Source organism: Cervus elaphus, chromosome 10 (assembly GCF_910594005.1).
Source record: "Cervus elaphus chromosome 10, mCerEla1.1, whole genome shotgun sequence".
Lineage (NCBI taxonomy): Eukaryota > Metazoa > Chordata > Mammalia > Artiodactyla > Cervidae > Cervus > Cervus elaphus.
The window spans coordinates 50,825,937-50,842,962 of record NC_057824.1 but is presented as its reverse complement, the minus strand read 5'-3'; the positions used below and the strand labels follow the sequence as shown (position 1 = coordinate 50,842,962).

The 17,026-nt window shown below is 53.4% G+C and overlaps 1 protein-coding gene and 1 long non-coding RNA gene across 4 annotated transcripts in view; one reads left to right on the top strand and one right to left on the bottom strand.

The window, feature by feature from the left end:
- Positions 1 to 710: 710 nt before the first annotated feature.
- SMURF1 (SMAD specific E3 ubiquitin protein ligase 1) overlaps positions 711 to 17,026 on the bottom strand; it is an 89,806-nt gene continuing 73,490 nt past the window's right edge. For 2 of the 3 annotated variants that reach the window (XM_043915294.1, XM_043915292.1), the window contains 9 exons: positions 15,818 to 16,016; positions 14,347 to 14,450; positions 10,288 to 10,402; positions 8,930 to 9,108; positions 7,736 to 7,873; positions 6,934 to 7,054; positions 5,966 to 6,167; positions 4,690 to 4,774; positions 711 to 3,564 (listed from right to left, as the gene is read on the bottom strand). In XM_043915294.1, coding sequence (XP_043771229.1) covers positions 3,465 to 3,564; positions 4,690 to 4,774; positions 5,966 to 6,167; positions 6,934 to 7,054; positions 7,736 to 7,873; positions 8,930 to 9,108; positions 10,288 to 10,402; positions 14,347 to 14,450; positions 15,818 to 16,016 — 1,243 coding nt within the window. In that variant the 3' untranslated portion in view covers positions 711 to 3,464. The remainder of the gene's footprint in view (positions 3,565 to 4,689; positions 4,775 to 5,965; positions 6,168 to 6,933; positions 7,055 to 7,735; positions 7,874 to 8,929; positions 9,109 to 10,287; positions 10,403 to 14,346; positions 14,451 to 15,817; positions 16,017 to 17,026) is intronic. The other variant, XM_043915293.1, reaches the window with a different exon arrangement.
- On the top strand, positions 3,452 to 8,777 carry LOC122701883. The gene is made up of 3 exons (XR_006343141.1): positions 3,452 to 3,580; positions 4,206 to 7,114; positions 7,564 to 8,777. It is a non-coding gene; the product is annotated as an uncharacterized LOC122701883 (long non-coding RNA).

Sequence of the window (17,026 nt, the reverse complement as noted above, 5' to 3'; positions counted from 1 at the left end):
TGTTATATTCACTAGTTCATTTCTTAGATTACACATAAGTGATACCAAAGTATCTGTGTTTCTTAAACTCATTTCATTTAGAATACTCCTCTCCAAGTCCATCTGTGTTGTTGCAAACTTCAGAATATTCTTTATGGCCTAGTATTCCACTGTGTGTGTGTGTGTGTGTGTGTACACACGTATGTATATATGCATGCACACATACATATATATACACCACACCTTCTTTATCCACACATCTGTTGATGGACACTTCGGTTGCTTCCATGTCTTGGCTATTGTTAAATGCTGCTGCTGTGAACATTGGGCTGTGTGTATCTTTTCAAATTAGTGTTTCTGCTTTTCTTTCAGATATAAACCCAGGAGTGGAATTGCTGGGTCATATGGTAGCTCTTGGAGAAGGAAACGGCAACCTACTCCAGGATCCTTGCCTGGAGAATCCCGTGGACAGAGGAGCCCGGTGGGCTGCTGTCCATGGGGTCGCACAGAGTCGGACACGACTGAAGCGACTTAGCGTGGTAGCTCTATTTTTAGTTTTTTGAGAAACCTCCATACTGTTCTCCAAATTTGCTGCCCTCAGTTCCTCCTACTGCTGTAATGGTAAGTTTGCTCCTTTCCTTTAGAAGGCCCTTGCCACTGACTTCCTGTCTTGTAAAAAAAAAAAAAAGCTGGAATCTCTTTTGCACACCAAATAACAGACACCAAAAATGTAAAGTTGTGAGTTTATTGCATATGTAACAAAATGAACCTGACCACCGGGGTCCAGCCTGCTGTAAAGTCACTGTTCTGTGTTTCCAGCTGGTTCTATAACCACATTAAATAGAACTAGTATTCTTTAAATACTTTTGACTTTGACATAAAACAACATTAGTGTACAACTTTCACAAAATAAATCAGCAATAAAAACCGTGGGAAGGATAACAAGGATAGCAGCAGTTACTTAAAATAAATAAAAATACATTATAAAGTGGTTGAGAGACAAAAATAAACAAATTTTAAAAATTCATACTATGTGTTGGGAAGGCTGCCGTGTGGCAACACCTGGCTGCAGCCGGGGGCGTCTTCTCAGATAGCTCAGCCTGGAGGACCGCCCGCCCTGGACACGGACCCTGGGCTGACCGAGCCCCGGGCCTTGTTCCCAGGCGCTTCTCCCGGAGGAGCCGGCAGATGGCTGGCGGCTGCCCCACAGCCCCTCCGGTCTCCAAAAGCACCCAGGAGCGGTGGTTTGCTACATCCCTGAGGGTCGGCTGTGACCGCTGGTGAGGCAAGCCTGGGGGTTGGGCCCTGAAGCTTCCAGGCAGAGGCGGGGGGCAGGGGGGGGGGGGGGGCTCGCCACGATTCTTTGGTGGGGGTGGGGGGTCGAAAGGCCCACTCCCCGTGGACACTAAGGTTCGAGGGGCACCAACAGGCCTGCTTAGCTCGAGTGACCTGGAGCTCTGGAAGGTTCTGCCAGGCTCCCTGACACCAGCTGTGGGGGCTGAGGGGTCCACGTGTCAGCAGGGAAGCAGCCAGGCCCTGGGGAGGTGAAGCTCACGGTTGCCAGCAGCCCACGGAGGAGCGCGGTGGGGCCCCCCTGCTCCTGCTGAGGTGACATGTGACACGGGAAGCAGCCCACCCCCCGCAGAGGCGGCAAACGCCTCATTCCTGCTTCCAGGTCTTCTCAGCCCCGAGACCCTCGTCTCCTCCCTAATTACGGCAGGCTCTGGCCGACACCCCAGGAAAACCAGGTATGTCTTCCCCCCTCGGTCCCCTCCTCTAGGTTTAGGTCCAGGTCACAGGCGGGGTGTGTGTGTCTGTACCCTCACGCCCCAGAGGACGCCCCCGAGGAGCCAGCTCCCAGCACCCCCGGAAAGCGTCAGGGTAACTCGGGCATGGCTCAGCCCACAGCCCGGACCTTCTGAGGGGGCGCTTTTCCTTTTACAGCCACCGGCATCCTTCCTATTCTAGAAGCCCAGCGAGCCGCCCGACAGCATGGCTTTCTCTCTCTGTGCTCCCCCCCCCACCCCCAGGCCACTGACTGCTTCTGGGTCAAGAGAAGAACCACAGCAAGATGCAGAGGGTCAGCGCTCCATAGGCGTCGGGAACAAAAAAGAACAGGTCAGGCAGCCAGAAAGCGCCTTCCAGACCCACAGCCAGATGGATCCCAGCACGGACCTCGGGAACGTCCACAACAGAAGTTCGGCAGGGACACTCCTGCCAGCGAGTTACCCTGCACTCGGCCCCCAAACAAAAACAACGCAAGTCCACACGGGAGACTTTGTTGCCGCTGCTGTTTTTCCACTGAAGTCTAGCTATGAAATTGAACCATTTTAAAATATTTGAACTTTTGTGCAAACTGGGGAACAGTGTTAGAAATTTAGGGTCAGGGCTTTCTCTGGCCTTGCTCATCGCCTGGGCGGGCGAGTCGAGCCGCGGTGTTTGGTGAGTGTTGCCATCGGACGTGGGCCAACGGGTCCAGGGGCCCCTCTGCCTTCGGGTCTCCATCCGTGACCCGCTTTTTGTAAAACAGTGACTTGGGGTGAACGTAGATCATGGGGGTTAGACATTCTCTCTCTCCTTTTCAAGCTAGCTCGCACCAAGCCAGCAGCTACGAAGACAGAATTCTGGCCTGTTAGTTTAGTTCTTAAGCACTTTCCACAAAATGGTTCGTTAGTATCCAGGTGACACCTTCCAGGTGCAGCTGTGGCAGCGGGGCAGGGCTGGTTTTGGTCTGTTTTATAAGCTCTGTTATGTGGTGGTTCTTGCTGGAAAAATATTTTGAACTGGATAGACAATGTGGCTAAAGGGACTCTGAAAAGGAAAGATCATTTTTCTCTGCAGAACAAAGTTTTCAGCCAGGAAACCCTGAAAAGAAACAGCCAGGCCCCCAACGCAAGCCGCCCCGACTCGCGTCCCCTTCCAAAACGGAAGCACAGTCTTGACGCCAGCTTCCTGCAGTGGCAGAACTCCAGTAAGCATCTATTTTACGGTTCTTGTTCAGTTAGAACTTAACCTGCTACCCAGAGCAGGCCGCTGGGATGTGGGGTGTGGAATCAGAACTGCTGAACTCGAAAAGGGGCCTTAGGTGGGCTTTGAGACAGCAGCGGGCCCGGCTGTGGGGTGTGCCCCATGCGGCTCCCTGCCTGGGGGTCGAGACTCCCGTGGAGCCCACGGGCGCCGAGCTGCCACTGCAAGTGCCGCGGCCCGAGCAGAGGATCCCGTGCGACCGAAGCGGTGCTGACCCGGCTGCGTTTATTGGATGGGGTGGATGGGGGTGGTCCTGCCAGGAGGGGGAGGAGAACGTGGGAGGGGCCACCAGCCGTAGTCTGCCCGCCCCCTTGCTCCCCCAGCCAAAAGCAGGGAGACCAGCCTTTCCCTCAGGTGTCTAGGATTCCAGGGCCGCAGCCGGCTTCGCAGAGGCATCCAGAGAGCTGCCGCTCGGGGTCTGGTGGCCGTGAACTCATGTCTGCTCCTCGGGGTGCACCTCACTCCACGGCAAACCCACAGGTCTCCTCCACCGCTGTCAGCAGCTTCTCATAGAGCTTCTCGTACGACTCGTAGGGAGGGATGTCGATCCGGTTAAAGCTGGAAAAGGACAGAGGTGAGACACGCCACCGCGCCTGCCCGGCCCAGGGCCTGCTCCCGGGAGAGGGGCGAGGGCGGCTGGACCCTTGTGTGTACACTTGGGGCTTCTTGGGTAAAGATTTTCAATCAATCAACACACAGCAAAATCTTAAGATCTTTCAAACCAAAATGAAACCACATTAGGACAAAGCTGTCACCTTGTTTGGTTTCTTGTTTTGGGGAGAAGTTATTTCTCAGACCAGGAACACATTTGCAGAGCATCATGGTCAAAACACCACTATCAGTTCACTGCCCATATGCATCAAATCCTCTGGGACTTAGTGGGGCAGTCTAGAGTATTTCCGACAGAAACAGATTGCCTCTCAAAACCAACAAGACGTCAGATCCCTGACGGGATTAGATGAACGGGCCAGCATTTCCTCAGGGATGTTCATTCCCAAAGCTGTGTCCAAAAGCCCTAAGAAGCTATTACCTCACACTGAATCAAAAACTACAGAATTCTGACTGAGAGGACACACAGAGGCCTATTGAATTGCTAGGGGCCAAGCCAGTAAGGACAGTTTCTGAGGAGGAGTCAGGCTACCGGGTGTGGAGTCTTTTCAGAGGTCCTTGACCCCAAGGACATTCTTCACATCCATCAGAGGACCAAGCCTGCTGGACACAGACCCTGGATCCTCACGTGTGGAGACCCACCCCCTCAGATGTCGTGGCCAGCGTGGGACCCCCAGCCCCGGTTCCCAGCCAGGAACCTCCCCCCACGTCACCATGCGTCCCGGCAGCGTCTGGAACAGGTTCTGGTCAACCGGAGGGACACTCCATGCGTGGTTCACCAGGGTGAGTGAGTGACTGGATTTTAAACCACAAAGGAAATAAGCCCACTGCAGGTACTGTTTAAGTGAAGACTGAGGGAGGAAACATTTTTCAGCACGTCTGTCACAGGCAGAGTTCCAAGAAGGGAGAGACCAGTGACTTCAACTTACACCTGCAGTGCTCCCTCCGGACAGCGCCTGTGTGGGCACGCACACGGCCACGTGCGGCCACACATACACACACACGGGGAGCAGCTCCGGGGTCAGTGCGCCTGACAGAGCCGCGTGCTGACCCTGCCGCGGGCGTGGTCCTTACCAGGTGTGGGCCTTGGGCAGGTTGTCCGTGTTGGCGTCGATCAGGTGGATGGTGAAGAGCCGGGGCCCTGCGGCGCCTGTAGAGCCTTACAAGACAACAGTCTAGTTAACACGCTTCAGAGGTGGGGCCCGGGACCTCTGCCACCACCTGGGGCCCCCTGCCAGAGGGGGTCGGGGTTCACATAGCCCTGGGAGCTCTGCGTGGTCTCGGGAGTTGCACATGATGGCCACGGAGTGACTAACATCAGACGTTCTAAAAAATTCACGGGCGCAGGAAGAGCAAAGCCCGAGCTCTCCTCTCACAGCCGACCATGAGCCTGCCCCAGGGCAGGTTTCTGAAAGCAGAATCCTTCAGTCACCAGGAATTTGTTTTTAAAAAAAAAAAAAAAAACCCAGGAATGTCTAGCAGGCAGACCCCCTGTTGGCAGCGGATGGCAGCGTCACAAGAAAAGCAGGTTTTAGAGTCACGAAACCCCCTGTGCAGAGGCCGACAGGAAGAAAGACACGAACGCCAGGACCAAAGCCCCAGGACAGGAGGGAACTTCTCTCAGTCCAGGAGGGCCTCAGGCTAAGGACGAGGCTACAGGGAACGTTCCAGTGAAACCTGCCTGCTCTCTCTAGGAACACGTGAAGTCCATTTACTAAGTTTTAAGGTACTAATATTCTCAACCTTACTTCTGCGAGCTCTCAGGGTTATCAAGTGACAAAACCCCCAGATTTACCATCAGAGCCGGGAAGAGGCCCTTCCCGGACAGAGGCACCGACCACAAGCCCTGCGGCCCCTCCTGAACTCAACCGGCCCCCAGGTGAGCCGGAAGGAACACCCGGGAGGACGGCTCCTCACTGGACCAGGCAGCCGACCAGGCGGGCCCCAGCGGACGAGGGGACTGAGAGCCCGGCCCGCACAGCGCACTCGGGAGACTCAGAATTAACCCGAGTGCGCTTTTAAAGCTGCTTTCCTCCCCCCAAGCCATCCACGCTGTTGGGCGAGGGGAGCCCACGCCCTACCCCGGCTCCCCTGGCCTTTCTGGCGGGATCGTTCCTGGTCCAGCCCCGTGGGGCACCAGGCTGGCCGGCCAGCATCCGCCGCTGCGGGCCCACGGGCTGAGACAGCCCGAGCAAGCGGCGTGGAGGATGCATGCCGCTGACACGGGCTCCTACTGCTCACAGGCGTTTCTCACCCTGGGGGCGGCAGTGGGGACAGAAGAGATCTTGGGCCAAGCGAAAGACCCGATGCCAGGAGACACCCCCGGCCGCCCGGCCGCCACTGCAGTCACCTTGCAGCGCCTTGAAGCCCTGGAGGGGGACCCGCGTGGAGCCCGTCACGAACTGCAGCAGCCGGGCCCGCCGCTCCTCGTCGAAGGTCTCCACCGCCTGCCAGAACCACCGGACCACATTGCTGTCGGCCCCGCAGTGCTTCAGCCGCGTGTTGGACTTCCAGTCGTCCAGGTCGATCTTGTCCAGGCCACCGATGATCAGCTGCGGGGCATGAAGGTGGGTCACTTCCTGGACACGCAACGCGACGCGCCGCCCAGGCTCCCAGGCCGTGGAGAGACCGACCAACCACGCCCCAGTCAACCAGGCAATGTTCAGACAAGGGGACACCCCCCCCAACACACACAGCCAGCCTGAGGCCCCCGTCTGTCTCTGCACTTCCAGGGCGTAGGGTGGCTGCGGACGTGACGTTTCCCCACAACTGAATGCGTGCGTGTGCGTGGGCATGCACGGAGGAGCCAGGCCCCAGGGCCAGCGGGGCCGCCTCCCAGGACCTCTTGGGGACACGTGGGGTGTAAAGTGTGACTCCCCCACCCCGGGGGGGCACGCGCACTCTGGCACCACACCAGGGCAGAAGGTTGGGGGTACTGTGAAAGGCCCGAGCTACGTGGTGCCGGGGTGGACAAGATGTGAGTGGAAGATGGATGAGAAAGGACAGTAACACTCCATCTTGGGCCTGATAACAGCCGGAATCAAAGTCGAGCAGCTGGCTAGCATGGGAGCAGCTGGCTATGGTCACATCCTCGGTGTAAGGTGACCCCTCGGGAGGAGGCACTGGGGGAGCTCTACGCTGGAGGTCTCTAAGTCAGGGGGAGCCTGATGGATGAGCTGGACTCCGGGCCTCGTCGTCCCTGCTCAGGGCTCCCCGACGCCCCTGTCCCCCCACCCTGTCTTTGCTCCTGCAGCCAGCCCAGGAGGCAGCCCACCCCGCACACAGCAGCCCCTCGCACCCCAGCCCCGCACGGCCCACCTCCAGCTCCTTCTGGTCAAAAGGCTTCAGCAAGTGCTGAGGGATGAGCTCGTTGAACCCCTTCTGGAGAGCCAGGAACTGGGCCTCGATGCCCCTCATGAACCTCCAGTTCACATACAGCCTGAGAGGGAAAGGCACACGTTGGAAGCAGCAGCACTCCGCTCATGAACATCTTTCCTCGGTGAGTCGGTCTGACATCAGCTAGGCCCTGCCCGCCCGGCCCCGCTGACGGGGAAGAACGCCCCCTGGTGGTTGGTGACCAGCCTAAGACTCGGAGGAAAGGAAGTCAGCCCCTCCCTTAGATGCGCTGATTCTCTGCTTGAATCGGTCGGATCTGACCTGACCTGTTAGGGATGCCATAATTGAAAAAAAAAAAAAGTTTGAAAATGAAATGTAGGACCCTGAGAACGACAGCCCCACCTGTGTCTGAATACCCCATGGAGTCGCTGGTCAGCGCGGCGGGCGGGGGCGGGGGGGAAGGACAGACCGGAGGGAAGATGCCCTGAGACGGAGCACAGCAAACTTCCAGGCTCCTCCTCCGCCTCCTGGGGTCACCACCGTCAACCAGAACCGAGTGGTCCCTTGCCAGTCCCCCCTTGGGCTCTGGGGTCACGAATCCCCCTTTAACAGGTCAGCCCTCCACTCAGAGCTCCCACTGCTGACACCACCGCTTTCTGGAAGTCTCTGCTGTGATTCTGGTCCAAGTGCAGGCAGGGACGGGAGGCTCACGCAGCAGAGGAGCCTCGACCATCTCACCGTGACCGCTGCCCACCGTCCCAGGATTCCCCAGAACCCTACCTACCGGACATATTCCTTCTTATTCTCCTCTGTGACGGGGACATTCCTGCCGTTGGGTTTCAGTTCGTGCTGAAGAATCCGCCCAAAAGCGTTGTGCTCTACACAGAACGTGTGGTCGAGCACGGGGGTGATGTCGTTCTCTCTGGGGAGGGAGCACAGAGGCGGAGGTCAGGGCGGCCTCAGCCGCCATGAGGCGGCGGTCCTGCGGGCAGAGGCCCGGCTCCCCCCTCAAGAGGAGGGTGACGGGAGCGACACTGCTGGGGCTTCAGGAGACACGGCGCCTGGGTCTCTGAGCAGACGGGAGGGAGCATGATGGGGAAGCGGAGTCAAGGGGCAGAAGATGTCACTGCACTGCCTCCAGGCAGCCTTTCCCAGGGCTTCAGAAGCCCTTGAAAGTTAGAACTGGCTCCTTTGTCCACCATGTTTCTGGAAACACAGCTGGGGCACATGGAAGGAGGCGGATGGAATGCAGGACACAGTTGAGAGCTGGACCTCCCCTTCCTGTGAAATCAGCCCATTCACGAGGACCCCCGACACCCACAGTGATTGCGTAGCTTTTTGTGCCTTTTTTGGGCCTGTTGCTTTTAAGAGTTTTAGGATAATCCTATAACAAAGGCGACTGAATATCTGGACTTTTTTTTATATCCTTCCGGTCCCTCTAGGGGCTTCCCTGGTGGCTCAGCTGGTGAAGAATCCGCCTGCAATGTGGGAGACCCAGGTTCGATCCCTGGGTTGGGAAGATCCCCTAGAGAAGGAAAAGGCTACCCACTCCAGTATTCTGGCCTGGAGAACTCCATGGACTGTATAGTCCATGGGGTCGCAAAGAGTCGGATATGACTGACCGACTCAGTTCACTTCACTTGGTCCCTCTAGAGATCAGGAGACACCTCAGAGTGTTAAAAAAACAAACCAGCAGGCCTGGGGATTAACAGCCACAATCGTAACCTAATAATTCAAGGAAACAACAAAAGAAACTAGTCCATGAAGAGAAGCTGCTCAGACAGTATATGAAATAGTAAGTCAATTAAATATCTTTGTCAGATCGACTTTTATGTTTCGGGTGGTTTGTTTCTGTTCTCCAGTTTCACACCCATCCTCCAAATACACACCCGTGGTGCTCGTGCACACACACACACGGACCTGGTGAACCCTAAGACAGGTGACAGGTGAATTTTCAGTTCCCTGAGTCGGTACTTACAGAATCCACACTAAGCTCTTATGGAGTTCAGGGTCCACCGATTCCAAATCAGAAAGCTGGATGGGCTTCCCCAGTAGCTGCTTGTAGAAAGGAACCGTGAAACCCCCATTGATGTAGTGTCCGTGGAACACAGCCAGACCCATGATCCGACCCACAAAATGGAAGTAAGACAAGTGGTCCTGCAGGGGGCAGCAGAGAACACCGAGTGTTAGCAAGCTGCCGGCCGGGTGGCCAGGTGTCGTTTCTCCAGGCTGCTCAGGAGACCTGTCCCACAGGCAGGAACCTGAGTCAGTGACTCACAGGCTGCGCTCAGGACCCACCCAACCAAAGGTCACAGGAGAGCACGACTCCGGAGAGGTGCTGAATGACACTTCGTGTGCCCTTGGTTCAAACACCTCAAAACTGCTATTGAATTTGCGGGGCCCAGTGCAATATGAAAATGCAGAACCCCCTTTTCAAAAAATGGAGAATTTCAACACAGTGATGGCAGAGAGTCGCCCGCAAGCTGCCCCTCTCAGCGCAGCGCCCGGTGCTGGCAGGAGTCAGCTGGCACCCAGGAGGCCGCCGGCCTCTCCTCCCAGCGCGCCAGGAGCAAACAGAGGTGAAAGGCCATTCCCCCCCCCATCCCACAGGAAGCAGGAGAGAGAGAAATCCAGAGAAGGGGCTGAGGGGGGGACACAGCCCCAAACCAGCGCTGCTGTGGTCTGTAACCAGGGAACCCCGTTTCTCCTCGTAGGTTGGAATTACAATTAGAGACCACTGGCGAGGGTCGCCCTCACTGCCCCTCAGAGCCGTGTGCATGCTGGGGACCACGGGACGCGGCCCCACGCTCCGCTCGCCTCCCCGGCCACATTCTGCTCCTGTTTCCTCATTGCTATGACGAGCAACTAAGAGTATCAGCACGCTGGCCAAAAAGGCCAGTTACATAAGGGAATGTTCCAGTTCTGGCTGGGAGGAGGATCGACCTCGTACCCCACTTCTCAGAATGACACCGTCAACAAATACAGCCATCGAGCCAGAGTCCCCTCAAATGGCAGTAAAGTGCCACGAGCAGCTCAATTTCACTCTTGTCCTTGAAACAACATACTCAGTGATACCAGCCACTGAAGGTAAGGGGTGGAAACCGCCCATCCTAATCCAACTGTGACTCTACCTTCCCATGTTTTATTTGCCACAGACTGAGGAGGTCTACAATGAATGGCGTGCTGCAATTCATGGGGTCACAAAGAGTCGGACACGACTGAGCGACTGAACTGAACTGAACTGAACAATGAATAAACCAAGAATTGAGGTTGAAACTGGAAAGCCACTTAAATTCTCCAACTAAGTTTCTGAACTCCTTATTCATTAATACTTACAGGGTTGATTGAAGAATCTGGGTTGATTTGCAACATGTAAATGTTGTCCGTGGAGTACTGGAAGAGGCCATAGTATGGATTCAACATTTCATGGCACAGTAAATAAAGCCACTCCCTAGAAAGAACAGCAACAAGAAGACATGTGAAAACCCCCTAGTTTTAGATGTTACCCACAGGACTGATCGACTCTGCCCTAGGAAGCCAAACTGGTAAGGCTGCCTGGCTTTGAGAGAAGGTGATTTGTACAGACTGGGCAAATAAGCTTCAAGAAGGAAACAATTGCTTCTAGTGGTAACAGAAATAGATTTTCTGGCTAAAACTTTAGCAGCTCCGAAGCTGAGAACTATCTATGGTTGCCGGGAATCATCACCAGCTTAGAGGCACAGTGTCAGCCAGCCTGCCTGCGCCCCAACGAAGGTTTTCTCTGCTACTTTGTAGAGATAAAATCTCAGGTGACGATGGGACTTCCCTGGTGGTCCAGTGGCTAAGAATTCACACTCCCGATGCAGGGGCCCAGGTTCAATCCCTGGTCAGGTAGCTATATCCCACATGACGAAGCTAAGAGTTCACACGCCATGATGAAAGGTCAAAGATCCCATGTGCAGAAACCAAGACCCACACAGCCAAATGAATATTTTAATTTTAAAAAGCCCCAAATTAAAACCAAACAAAAAAAGCACTCTAAACAGAAAATGTGACTCAACTGCTGTGATCAGGTTTGGTAAAGCCAGGTATGCAGTCTTATACAAACACTTGTGTAACCTTGTCATCTTTCTACTCAAAACTTCTTTAAATGGATGAATCTTATTAAGTTCTAAAATTTCTTACTCTTTCAAACAGAAAACAGAGAGTTGAGAAAATATGGAAGGATAAGCACAAATGCAGATAATCTGTCAGAGAAGCTTGTAAAAATGCCCGCAAAATGATCACACCGACACAAAGTGACATATTGAACTCCAACAGGAAGGAACTGTCAGAGATGAGATGCCCAGTCTTAGGAAGCCTCTTTATTATGAAGGCAGGATTTCCCAACTCTGGTGCTTTGTTCAGCCCCAAGTTTCAGAGTTTGGATTTACAAAGAATTATTTTCATAAGCGCCAAGGACCTGCAACTGTCTAGACAGGAAGTGATTAAAATACAAGCAAACATTCCGACTGAGCAGTGGACGAGGTATAGAGCAGGAGAATGGTCAAGGAAGAGCCGTCCCCAGAGTCAGGAGAGAGAGAGAGAGAGCAAAAGGTTCAGAGCCAGAGGCGGGGAGAGGAGCAGACGCACACGCACGTGTAACACACACACCCCAGCCCTCCACGACAGGTATGGACCGTTCAGACACGGGGAAGACTCGAGAGCTGAAACAAGGGCGGTCAGACTAGCGGCAGAAAAGCAGGGCTTCTCCGCCCCTGCCGCACCACGTTCATCAAGGCAGCTACACCAAGACTCCTCTCCGTCTGGAAGACTTGATAACCATGGAAAGCGCTAGAGAAAGCGAACTCCTTCCAAATCAAACTTCACCCAGCTGTTCACATGCTCGCCTAGGGACCATAACCCCAGCTACGCACGAAACAATGTAAAGTGAAACCATTCAAGATACTGACTCTTGAGACATCCTGAGACTAGAAAGAAAAAGGCAGAGAAGAGAGAATGGAAGTAGTTTGATATGAATTTAGGACAAATATGAATGAGGAAACCGAGGAGTCTCCCTGAAGAGAGGGACGTAAAGCCTAAAGCCCTTGTCTTGTCGGGAACGGGATTCGTGTTTTCAGGGCAAACATAAGTTACATTTGCCAGAAGAAAGATGCTTCCTAGAATCAATATGGGGAAGATCAAGGTAGAAACCTGGGACAATCTAGAAAGAAAAAGCACTTCCGGGGAGAGGCAGTCACAGTGTGAGCACATGGTCAGGAAGGTCCAGGCTCATCCTGCATCCCAGACGGAGGGGCAGAAGGGGAGAGAAGCGGATGCGATTGGAAGAGGCTGGAGGAACGATTCTGATCCCGGCCCCATTTACTTACTTACTTTTGGCGGCTGGAAAAGATCCCAACTTCACCCAGAGACGTAGTAAGACCCCCATATCACTTCTCAGAACCTAATTTTGCTGGTGCTGACTGCTGCAGGGCTGAGAATCTGCTTGTGTATTCTAAACTGTGAGGGTGGGAGGCTCTCCTGTCCCCTGGACCCCAAGACAGGACCACTGTCACACACGACCGCATGTTAACAAGGCCCCTTGCAGCACCTACCAGAGTTGAGGTGTGCAGTCACTGGTGATTTCCTGACTTGTAACCCTGTCAGAGAGGGGACTCCTTCACACGGGATGGGAGCTTCAGAACGGGGGTTCTGCCGGTAAGTGAGTACAGCAAGCCGAAAGAGGAGCAAGGAAGTGAGGAGTAGGTGGGGGGAGTGAGCAGGATGGTGGATCCGGGCAAGGAGGCCTTGAAGACAGGAGTGGGGGAGGAAAACAGGGAAAAGGTACAGCATCTATGGATGATGGATGTTCCTGGATGGGGACAAATAGCGCAGAAGTGACTAAAACCAGACTGTCACCAGACAGTGACCCTGGGTGCAGGGAGACAGTAGAGCAAATTCAAAGTTCTGATTGAAAATGATTTTCTTTCTAGAAGTCTATAAGAAACCAAGCTATCAAAGTGAAGATTATAAGACATTTTCAGACCTAAGATCTTGGAAAAATTAACCCCCCACACACCCTTTCTAAGAAAGCTACTTGAGGATATACTCCAGTAACGTAAGGGAGTAAGCCAAGGAGGAAGTAGCCATGGGACCCACACAACAATGGCTCCGACCCAAGAAAGCAGTGATGTCCCATGAAGACAACTGTGCAAAAGGTCTAAAGAAACCATTATCAGGGTGGACAGGGTCTCCACAAGAGAGAATGGGAGAGGGGGGAACTGGCAAAAGGTGATATTTAATGGAGCAACAAAGACAACACCTGGTTTGAAAAAGAAGAAGAAATTCTTAGAAAAATTAAAATCTGTTCAAAAGGATAAAATAAATGATAGAATACAGAATACCACTTAATCCCTCAGTGAACAATATTTATACTGTCATAATAATATAAAACAATGTATTGACTTTCAACTCTTAACAAATAATACATAAGCACAAGACACTGACTTAATTTTGGTTACAGAACAAAATGTAAATCTTTGATCTTGACACTTATAAAAGTCATACTACAGATGATAGAATGTAAGAGGTAAGAAGTGGAAGGAAGGGAAAGTCAGGAGCGTTAATATCCTTTTCTTATGAAAAAGAGAGGCCAAGAGACAGTCTCTCTAGTGGACAACAAAAAATAATGACAAAAACATATCATGTACAGTTACAAAGACAATGGCAGAAGAACTAAAAATACTGACATTACAAAACCGGGAAGAATTAAATTTGATCCTCACCACAACCATGACCTAGTCTCTGTGCCTACAAACATACATCACCGGATCAGTAGGTAATAAATGAACTTGATCAAGTTAACGATCTAGATGATGCATTCTATTGAAAGGAATAGTTAAAAGAGCCAAAGAACTGTTGTTTCAAAGGTGAAGAGGGAAGATAGGAAACATAACATAATCACAAAAAAATATTACCTTTAAAATCATTTGCATGAATTATTTTGACCCAAACTTCACTTTAGAAAACCATTTGACACAAAGGCAATGTACATGCCTTCCTCCCACCCCTGAAAGTCCTCTTATGGCAAAAGCCAGGCTGCCCCCACATTAACTTCTGGTTCAGAAGTTCCTGAACTGCAAGTTCAGTGAGTGTACTGTCCCAGGCCAGATAGAGAAGGGAGTAATGTTAAAAGTTTAATTCAAACTTTGTAAGAAGTAAAGCGATGATTGGGGCAAGAGCTGGGTCTCAATGGGTCATGGCGAGATGCCAGTGAGCACACGCTTTTAGGAATTCTAAGAACGCTCTCTGATGGCAAGACCCAAGTCCTGACCGCCCCAAGAGCAGCACCAGGGAGGGGCAGAGGACCGCTCGGCAAACATCTGCTCACAGGCGTGCCGACATCCACGCAGAAGCGGGGACACACGAGCCTCTCACCTCGCCACCCCGCCATAGTCCAAGCCTTCTTCTCCTCGGAATTTCACCATGAGTCGCTTTTTCAAGTCTTTTGGTCGCATCTTCATTATCTGGCGATAAGACTCCTGCACATCAAAATTACAGTTTCAGAGAGAAGAACTTGTCTTATTTTTAAAGTTATAACATGATGAAAGGTTATTTATAATGGAGCCCGACTATAAATAAGAGCCAAGCTTATTTTTAAGAATTCCGATCTGAGTCCTGTCTGGTTCCTGTTCAGGATGTTTATTTGGGCTCCGGCTCACTGCTCCTCCTCCACCTTTCTCCCACCATCGCTCCCTCAGAAACAACCAAGCTCACGGCAGCTGACACTGCACCCAAGGATACACACGTGTATCCTCAGCACAATCACGACTTAAGGGTTAAACGTCCCCTCTAGGGTTGATTTTCTCCACACAAATGAATTCCAATGTGTCCTATAAGTTTATATGCTTTAGCCAAATGAAGACCTCATGAGAGAGAAATAGGAAAAGAATTCTGAGCCTGGTTTTACATCTGAAGTAAAAAATCACATTTTCCCACCGAGTCAGAGCCAAGGAGGCTTTAAGTGGAACATGAAGCAGCTTATCAGACACAGAAAACACGTGGTCAGCCTAACGGCCTCAGTCAGCCTCTGGAGGGGAACCAGCGCCGTGTCTGTAGGTGTTTTCAGTGAAAAGGCACTTAAGAACCTTCTCTTGCTTTAAATTTAATGGGATTCAAAGCGACCATCCCAAGAGGCGAGAGGATGTTGAGTGGAAGAGGTCTGGCAGCAGCGTACCCACAGTCCAGCGCCCATCCCGACAGCCGTTTAAGACGCTCGGCGGGCAAAACCCGGCGCTTGGGCTGCTCCCCTCGTGCGGCCCCGGGCGCTTTGGAGAAGGCGCTGAGCGGCCCCGGCTGCTGCGGGCCGGGAGGGCCTGCGCCTCAGCCAGGCGTCCACAGAGGCCCACACACGGCTGAGACTCTACTGATGACGGTGGGCCCGAGAAAAGGGCCCTGCCCGCCAGAGGTGCCCTATTTAGGGAGCCCGATGCCGCAGGGCAGCTGGACAGAGGTCAGCACGCCACCCAGAGCCAGAAGGGAGAGGGAGGCCGCTGGCTTCTCCAGGGAGGCAGTGCCTACGGGGAGGTGGCGGGCGAGGCCCCGTGCGGGGATGCTCGGTTCTGAGGATGCCGGGCCGACGGCAGGAAATCCCATCCATACAGTGCAGGCGCGGGATTTACAGTACCACTTAGTGCTGGTTCTGTACAGATCGCTAGATCTTCACTCAGAAGTCACTGATTTTTAAACCTTGACCACAGGAGGAAATACTGTTCCGTCTCCTGCCTGGGGCTTCAGCCCTGATAAAGCCCTGCACTTTATCCCCGACACACCAGACAGGAAGCAGAACTCACTGTCTGCTGACGAGGGAGAGAGTCGGCCCGACGGCCAGCTGCCCCGAACCCCGTACCTCAAATATCTCCTCTCTGGACACCTCGATGCGGCAGTGGCCAGCCTGGGGCTGCTGCAGGGAGAGCTCGTGTCTGAGGACCTTCAGCTTCTGGACCAGATCTCTCTCGTACCTCTGGGCGGGCAGCTCCTCGTCCTCCACGGAGCCCTCGCTGGGGGGCGGCGGTGGCTGGCTGGGCTCCTTCAGTTGGCACTGGTGACTTGAGAACAGAAGCGCTGCGGTCACCCCAAGGGCAGCGGCCAGCGGCGTCCCCCCCTACGCACACCAAGGGACTGAGAAGAGAGGTCAGGACCCCCACTTCCGGTCAAGAGTGCTTCCCCGGTGACACAACTCTGTACACACATCCGTGAAAACTGGGGGTGGCCACCCTCAGACCATCGTTTTCGTAAGATGTTACCAGAAACCCCAAGTGAACTTTCTGGCCAACCCAACAGATGTCCGGGATATAACAAAGGAGACTCCCATCTCCGTATCTCATACATTATCGTTGCCATAAATAACAACAGAAACTTCTAGCATTCATCGGCATCTAGTGCATATACGAAGCTGACCGATGTGCTCTCAGTGGGGCCTCGGGGCTGAGAATTAAACGGAGGTGACCGGAGCCCTGAAAGCAGATGACACGGGAGGAGGTGACACGCACAAGAGCAAACAAGGGGCGTGTGACGGGGACTGCGCCTCCTCTCATCCAGGAGATCTCCCGTCTACTCACTGGAAGCGGGAGTCCAGGGACAGAGGAGGACCAGGGCCAGCTATCTGTTCTGCTCCAGTTTTGCTGACTTACGTCAGTAGTCAGTGACAAGCATCCCCGGGCTCTCATGTTTGAGGACATGGGGAACCTGGGATGTGGAGTGTGGGATCCAAGGTCATCCCCAGACCCAAGTCCCTCAGGAATGACGGTCTGGGAAGCCAAACGGAGCTCTGGACCAGCCCTTTCCCACAGTGGTGAGCCAGGCCCCAAGGAAAACCTTGCTCCGCTGCTTCCCACTCTGAGGCCACCCATCTTATCAGAGATGCGTGTGGAAGCTACAAGAATGAAGCTGCGCCAGCTCGGGGGGTTGATTAGGCTGCAACTCAGTTACAGGCTGGCTGTGACGCAGGCCTGCAGGACTGCACCCAGCTGGTTTGAGAGTTTAAAACACACGACTGTCCACTCAGTAATTACCCTATTTTGCTCACGCTTATTCTCTGCTAACCCCAATGCAGTCA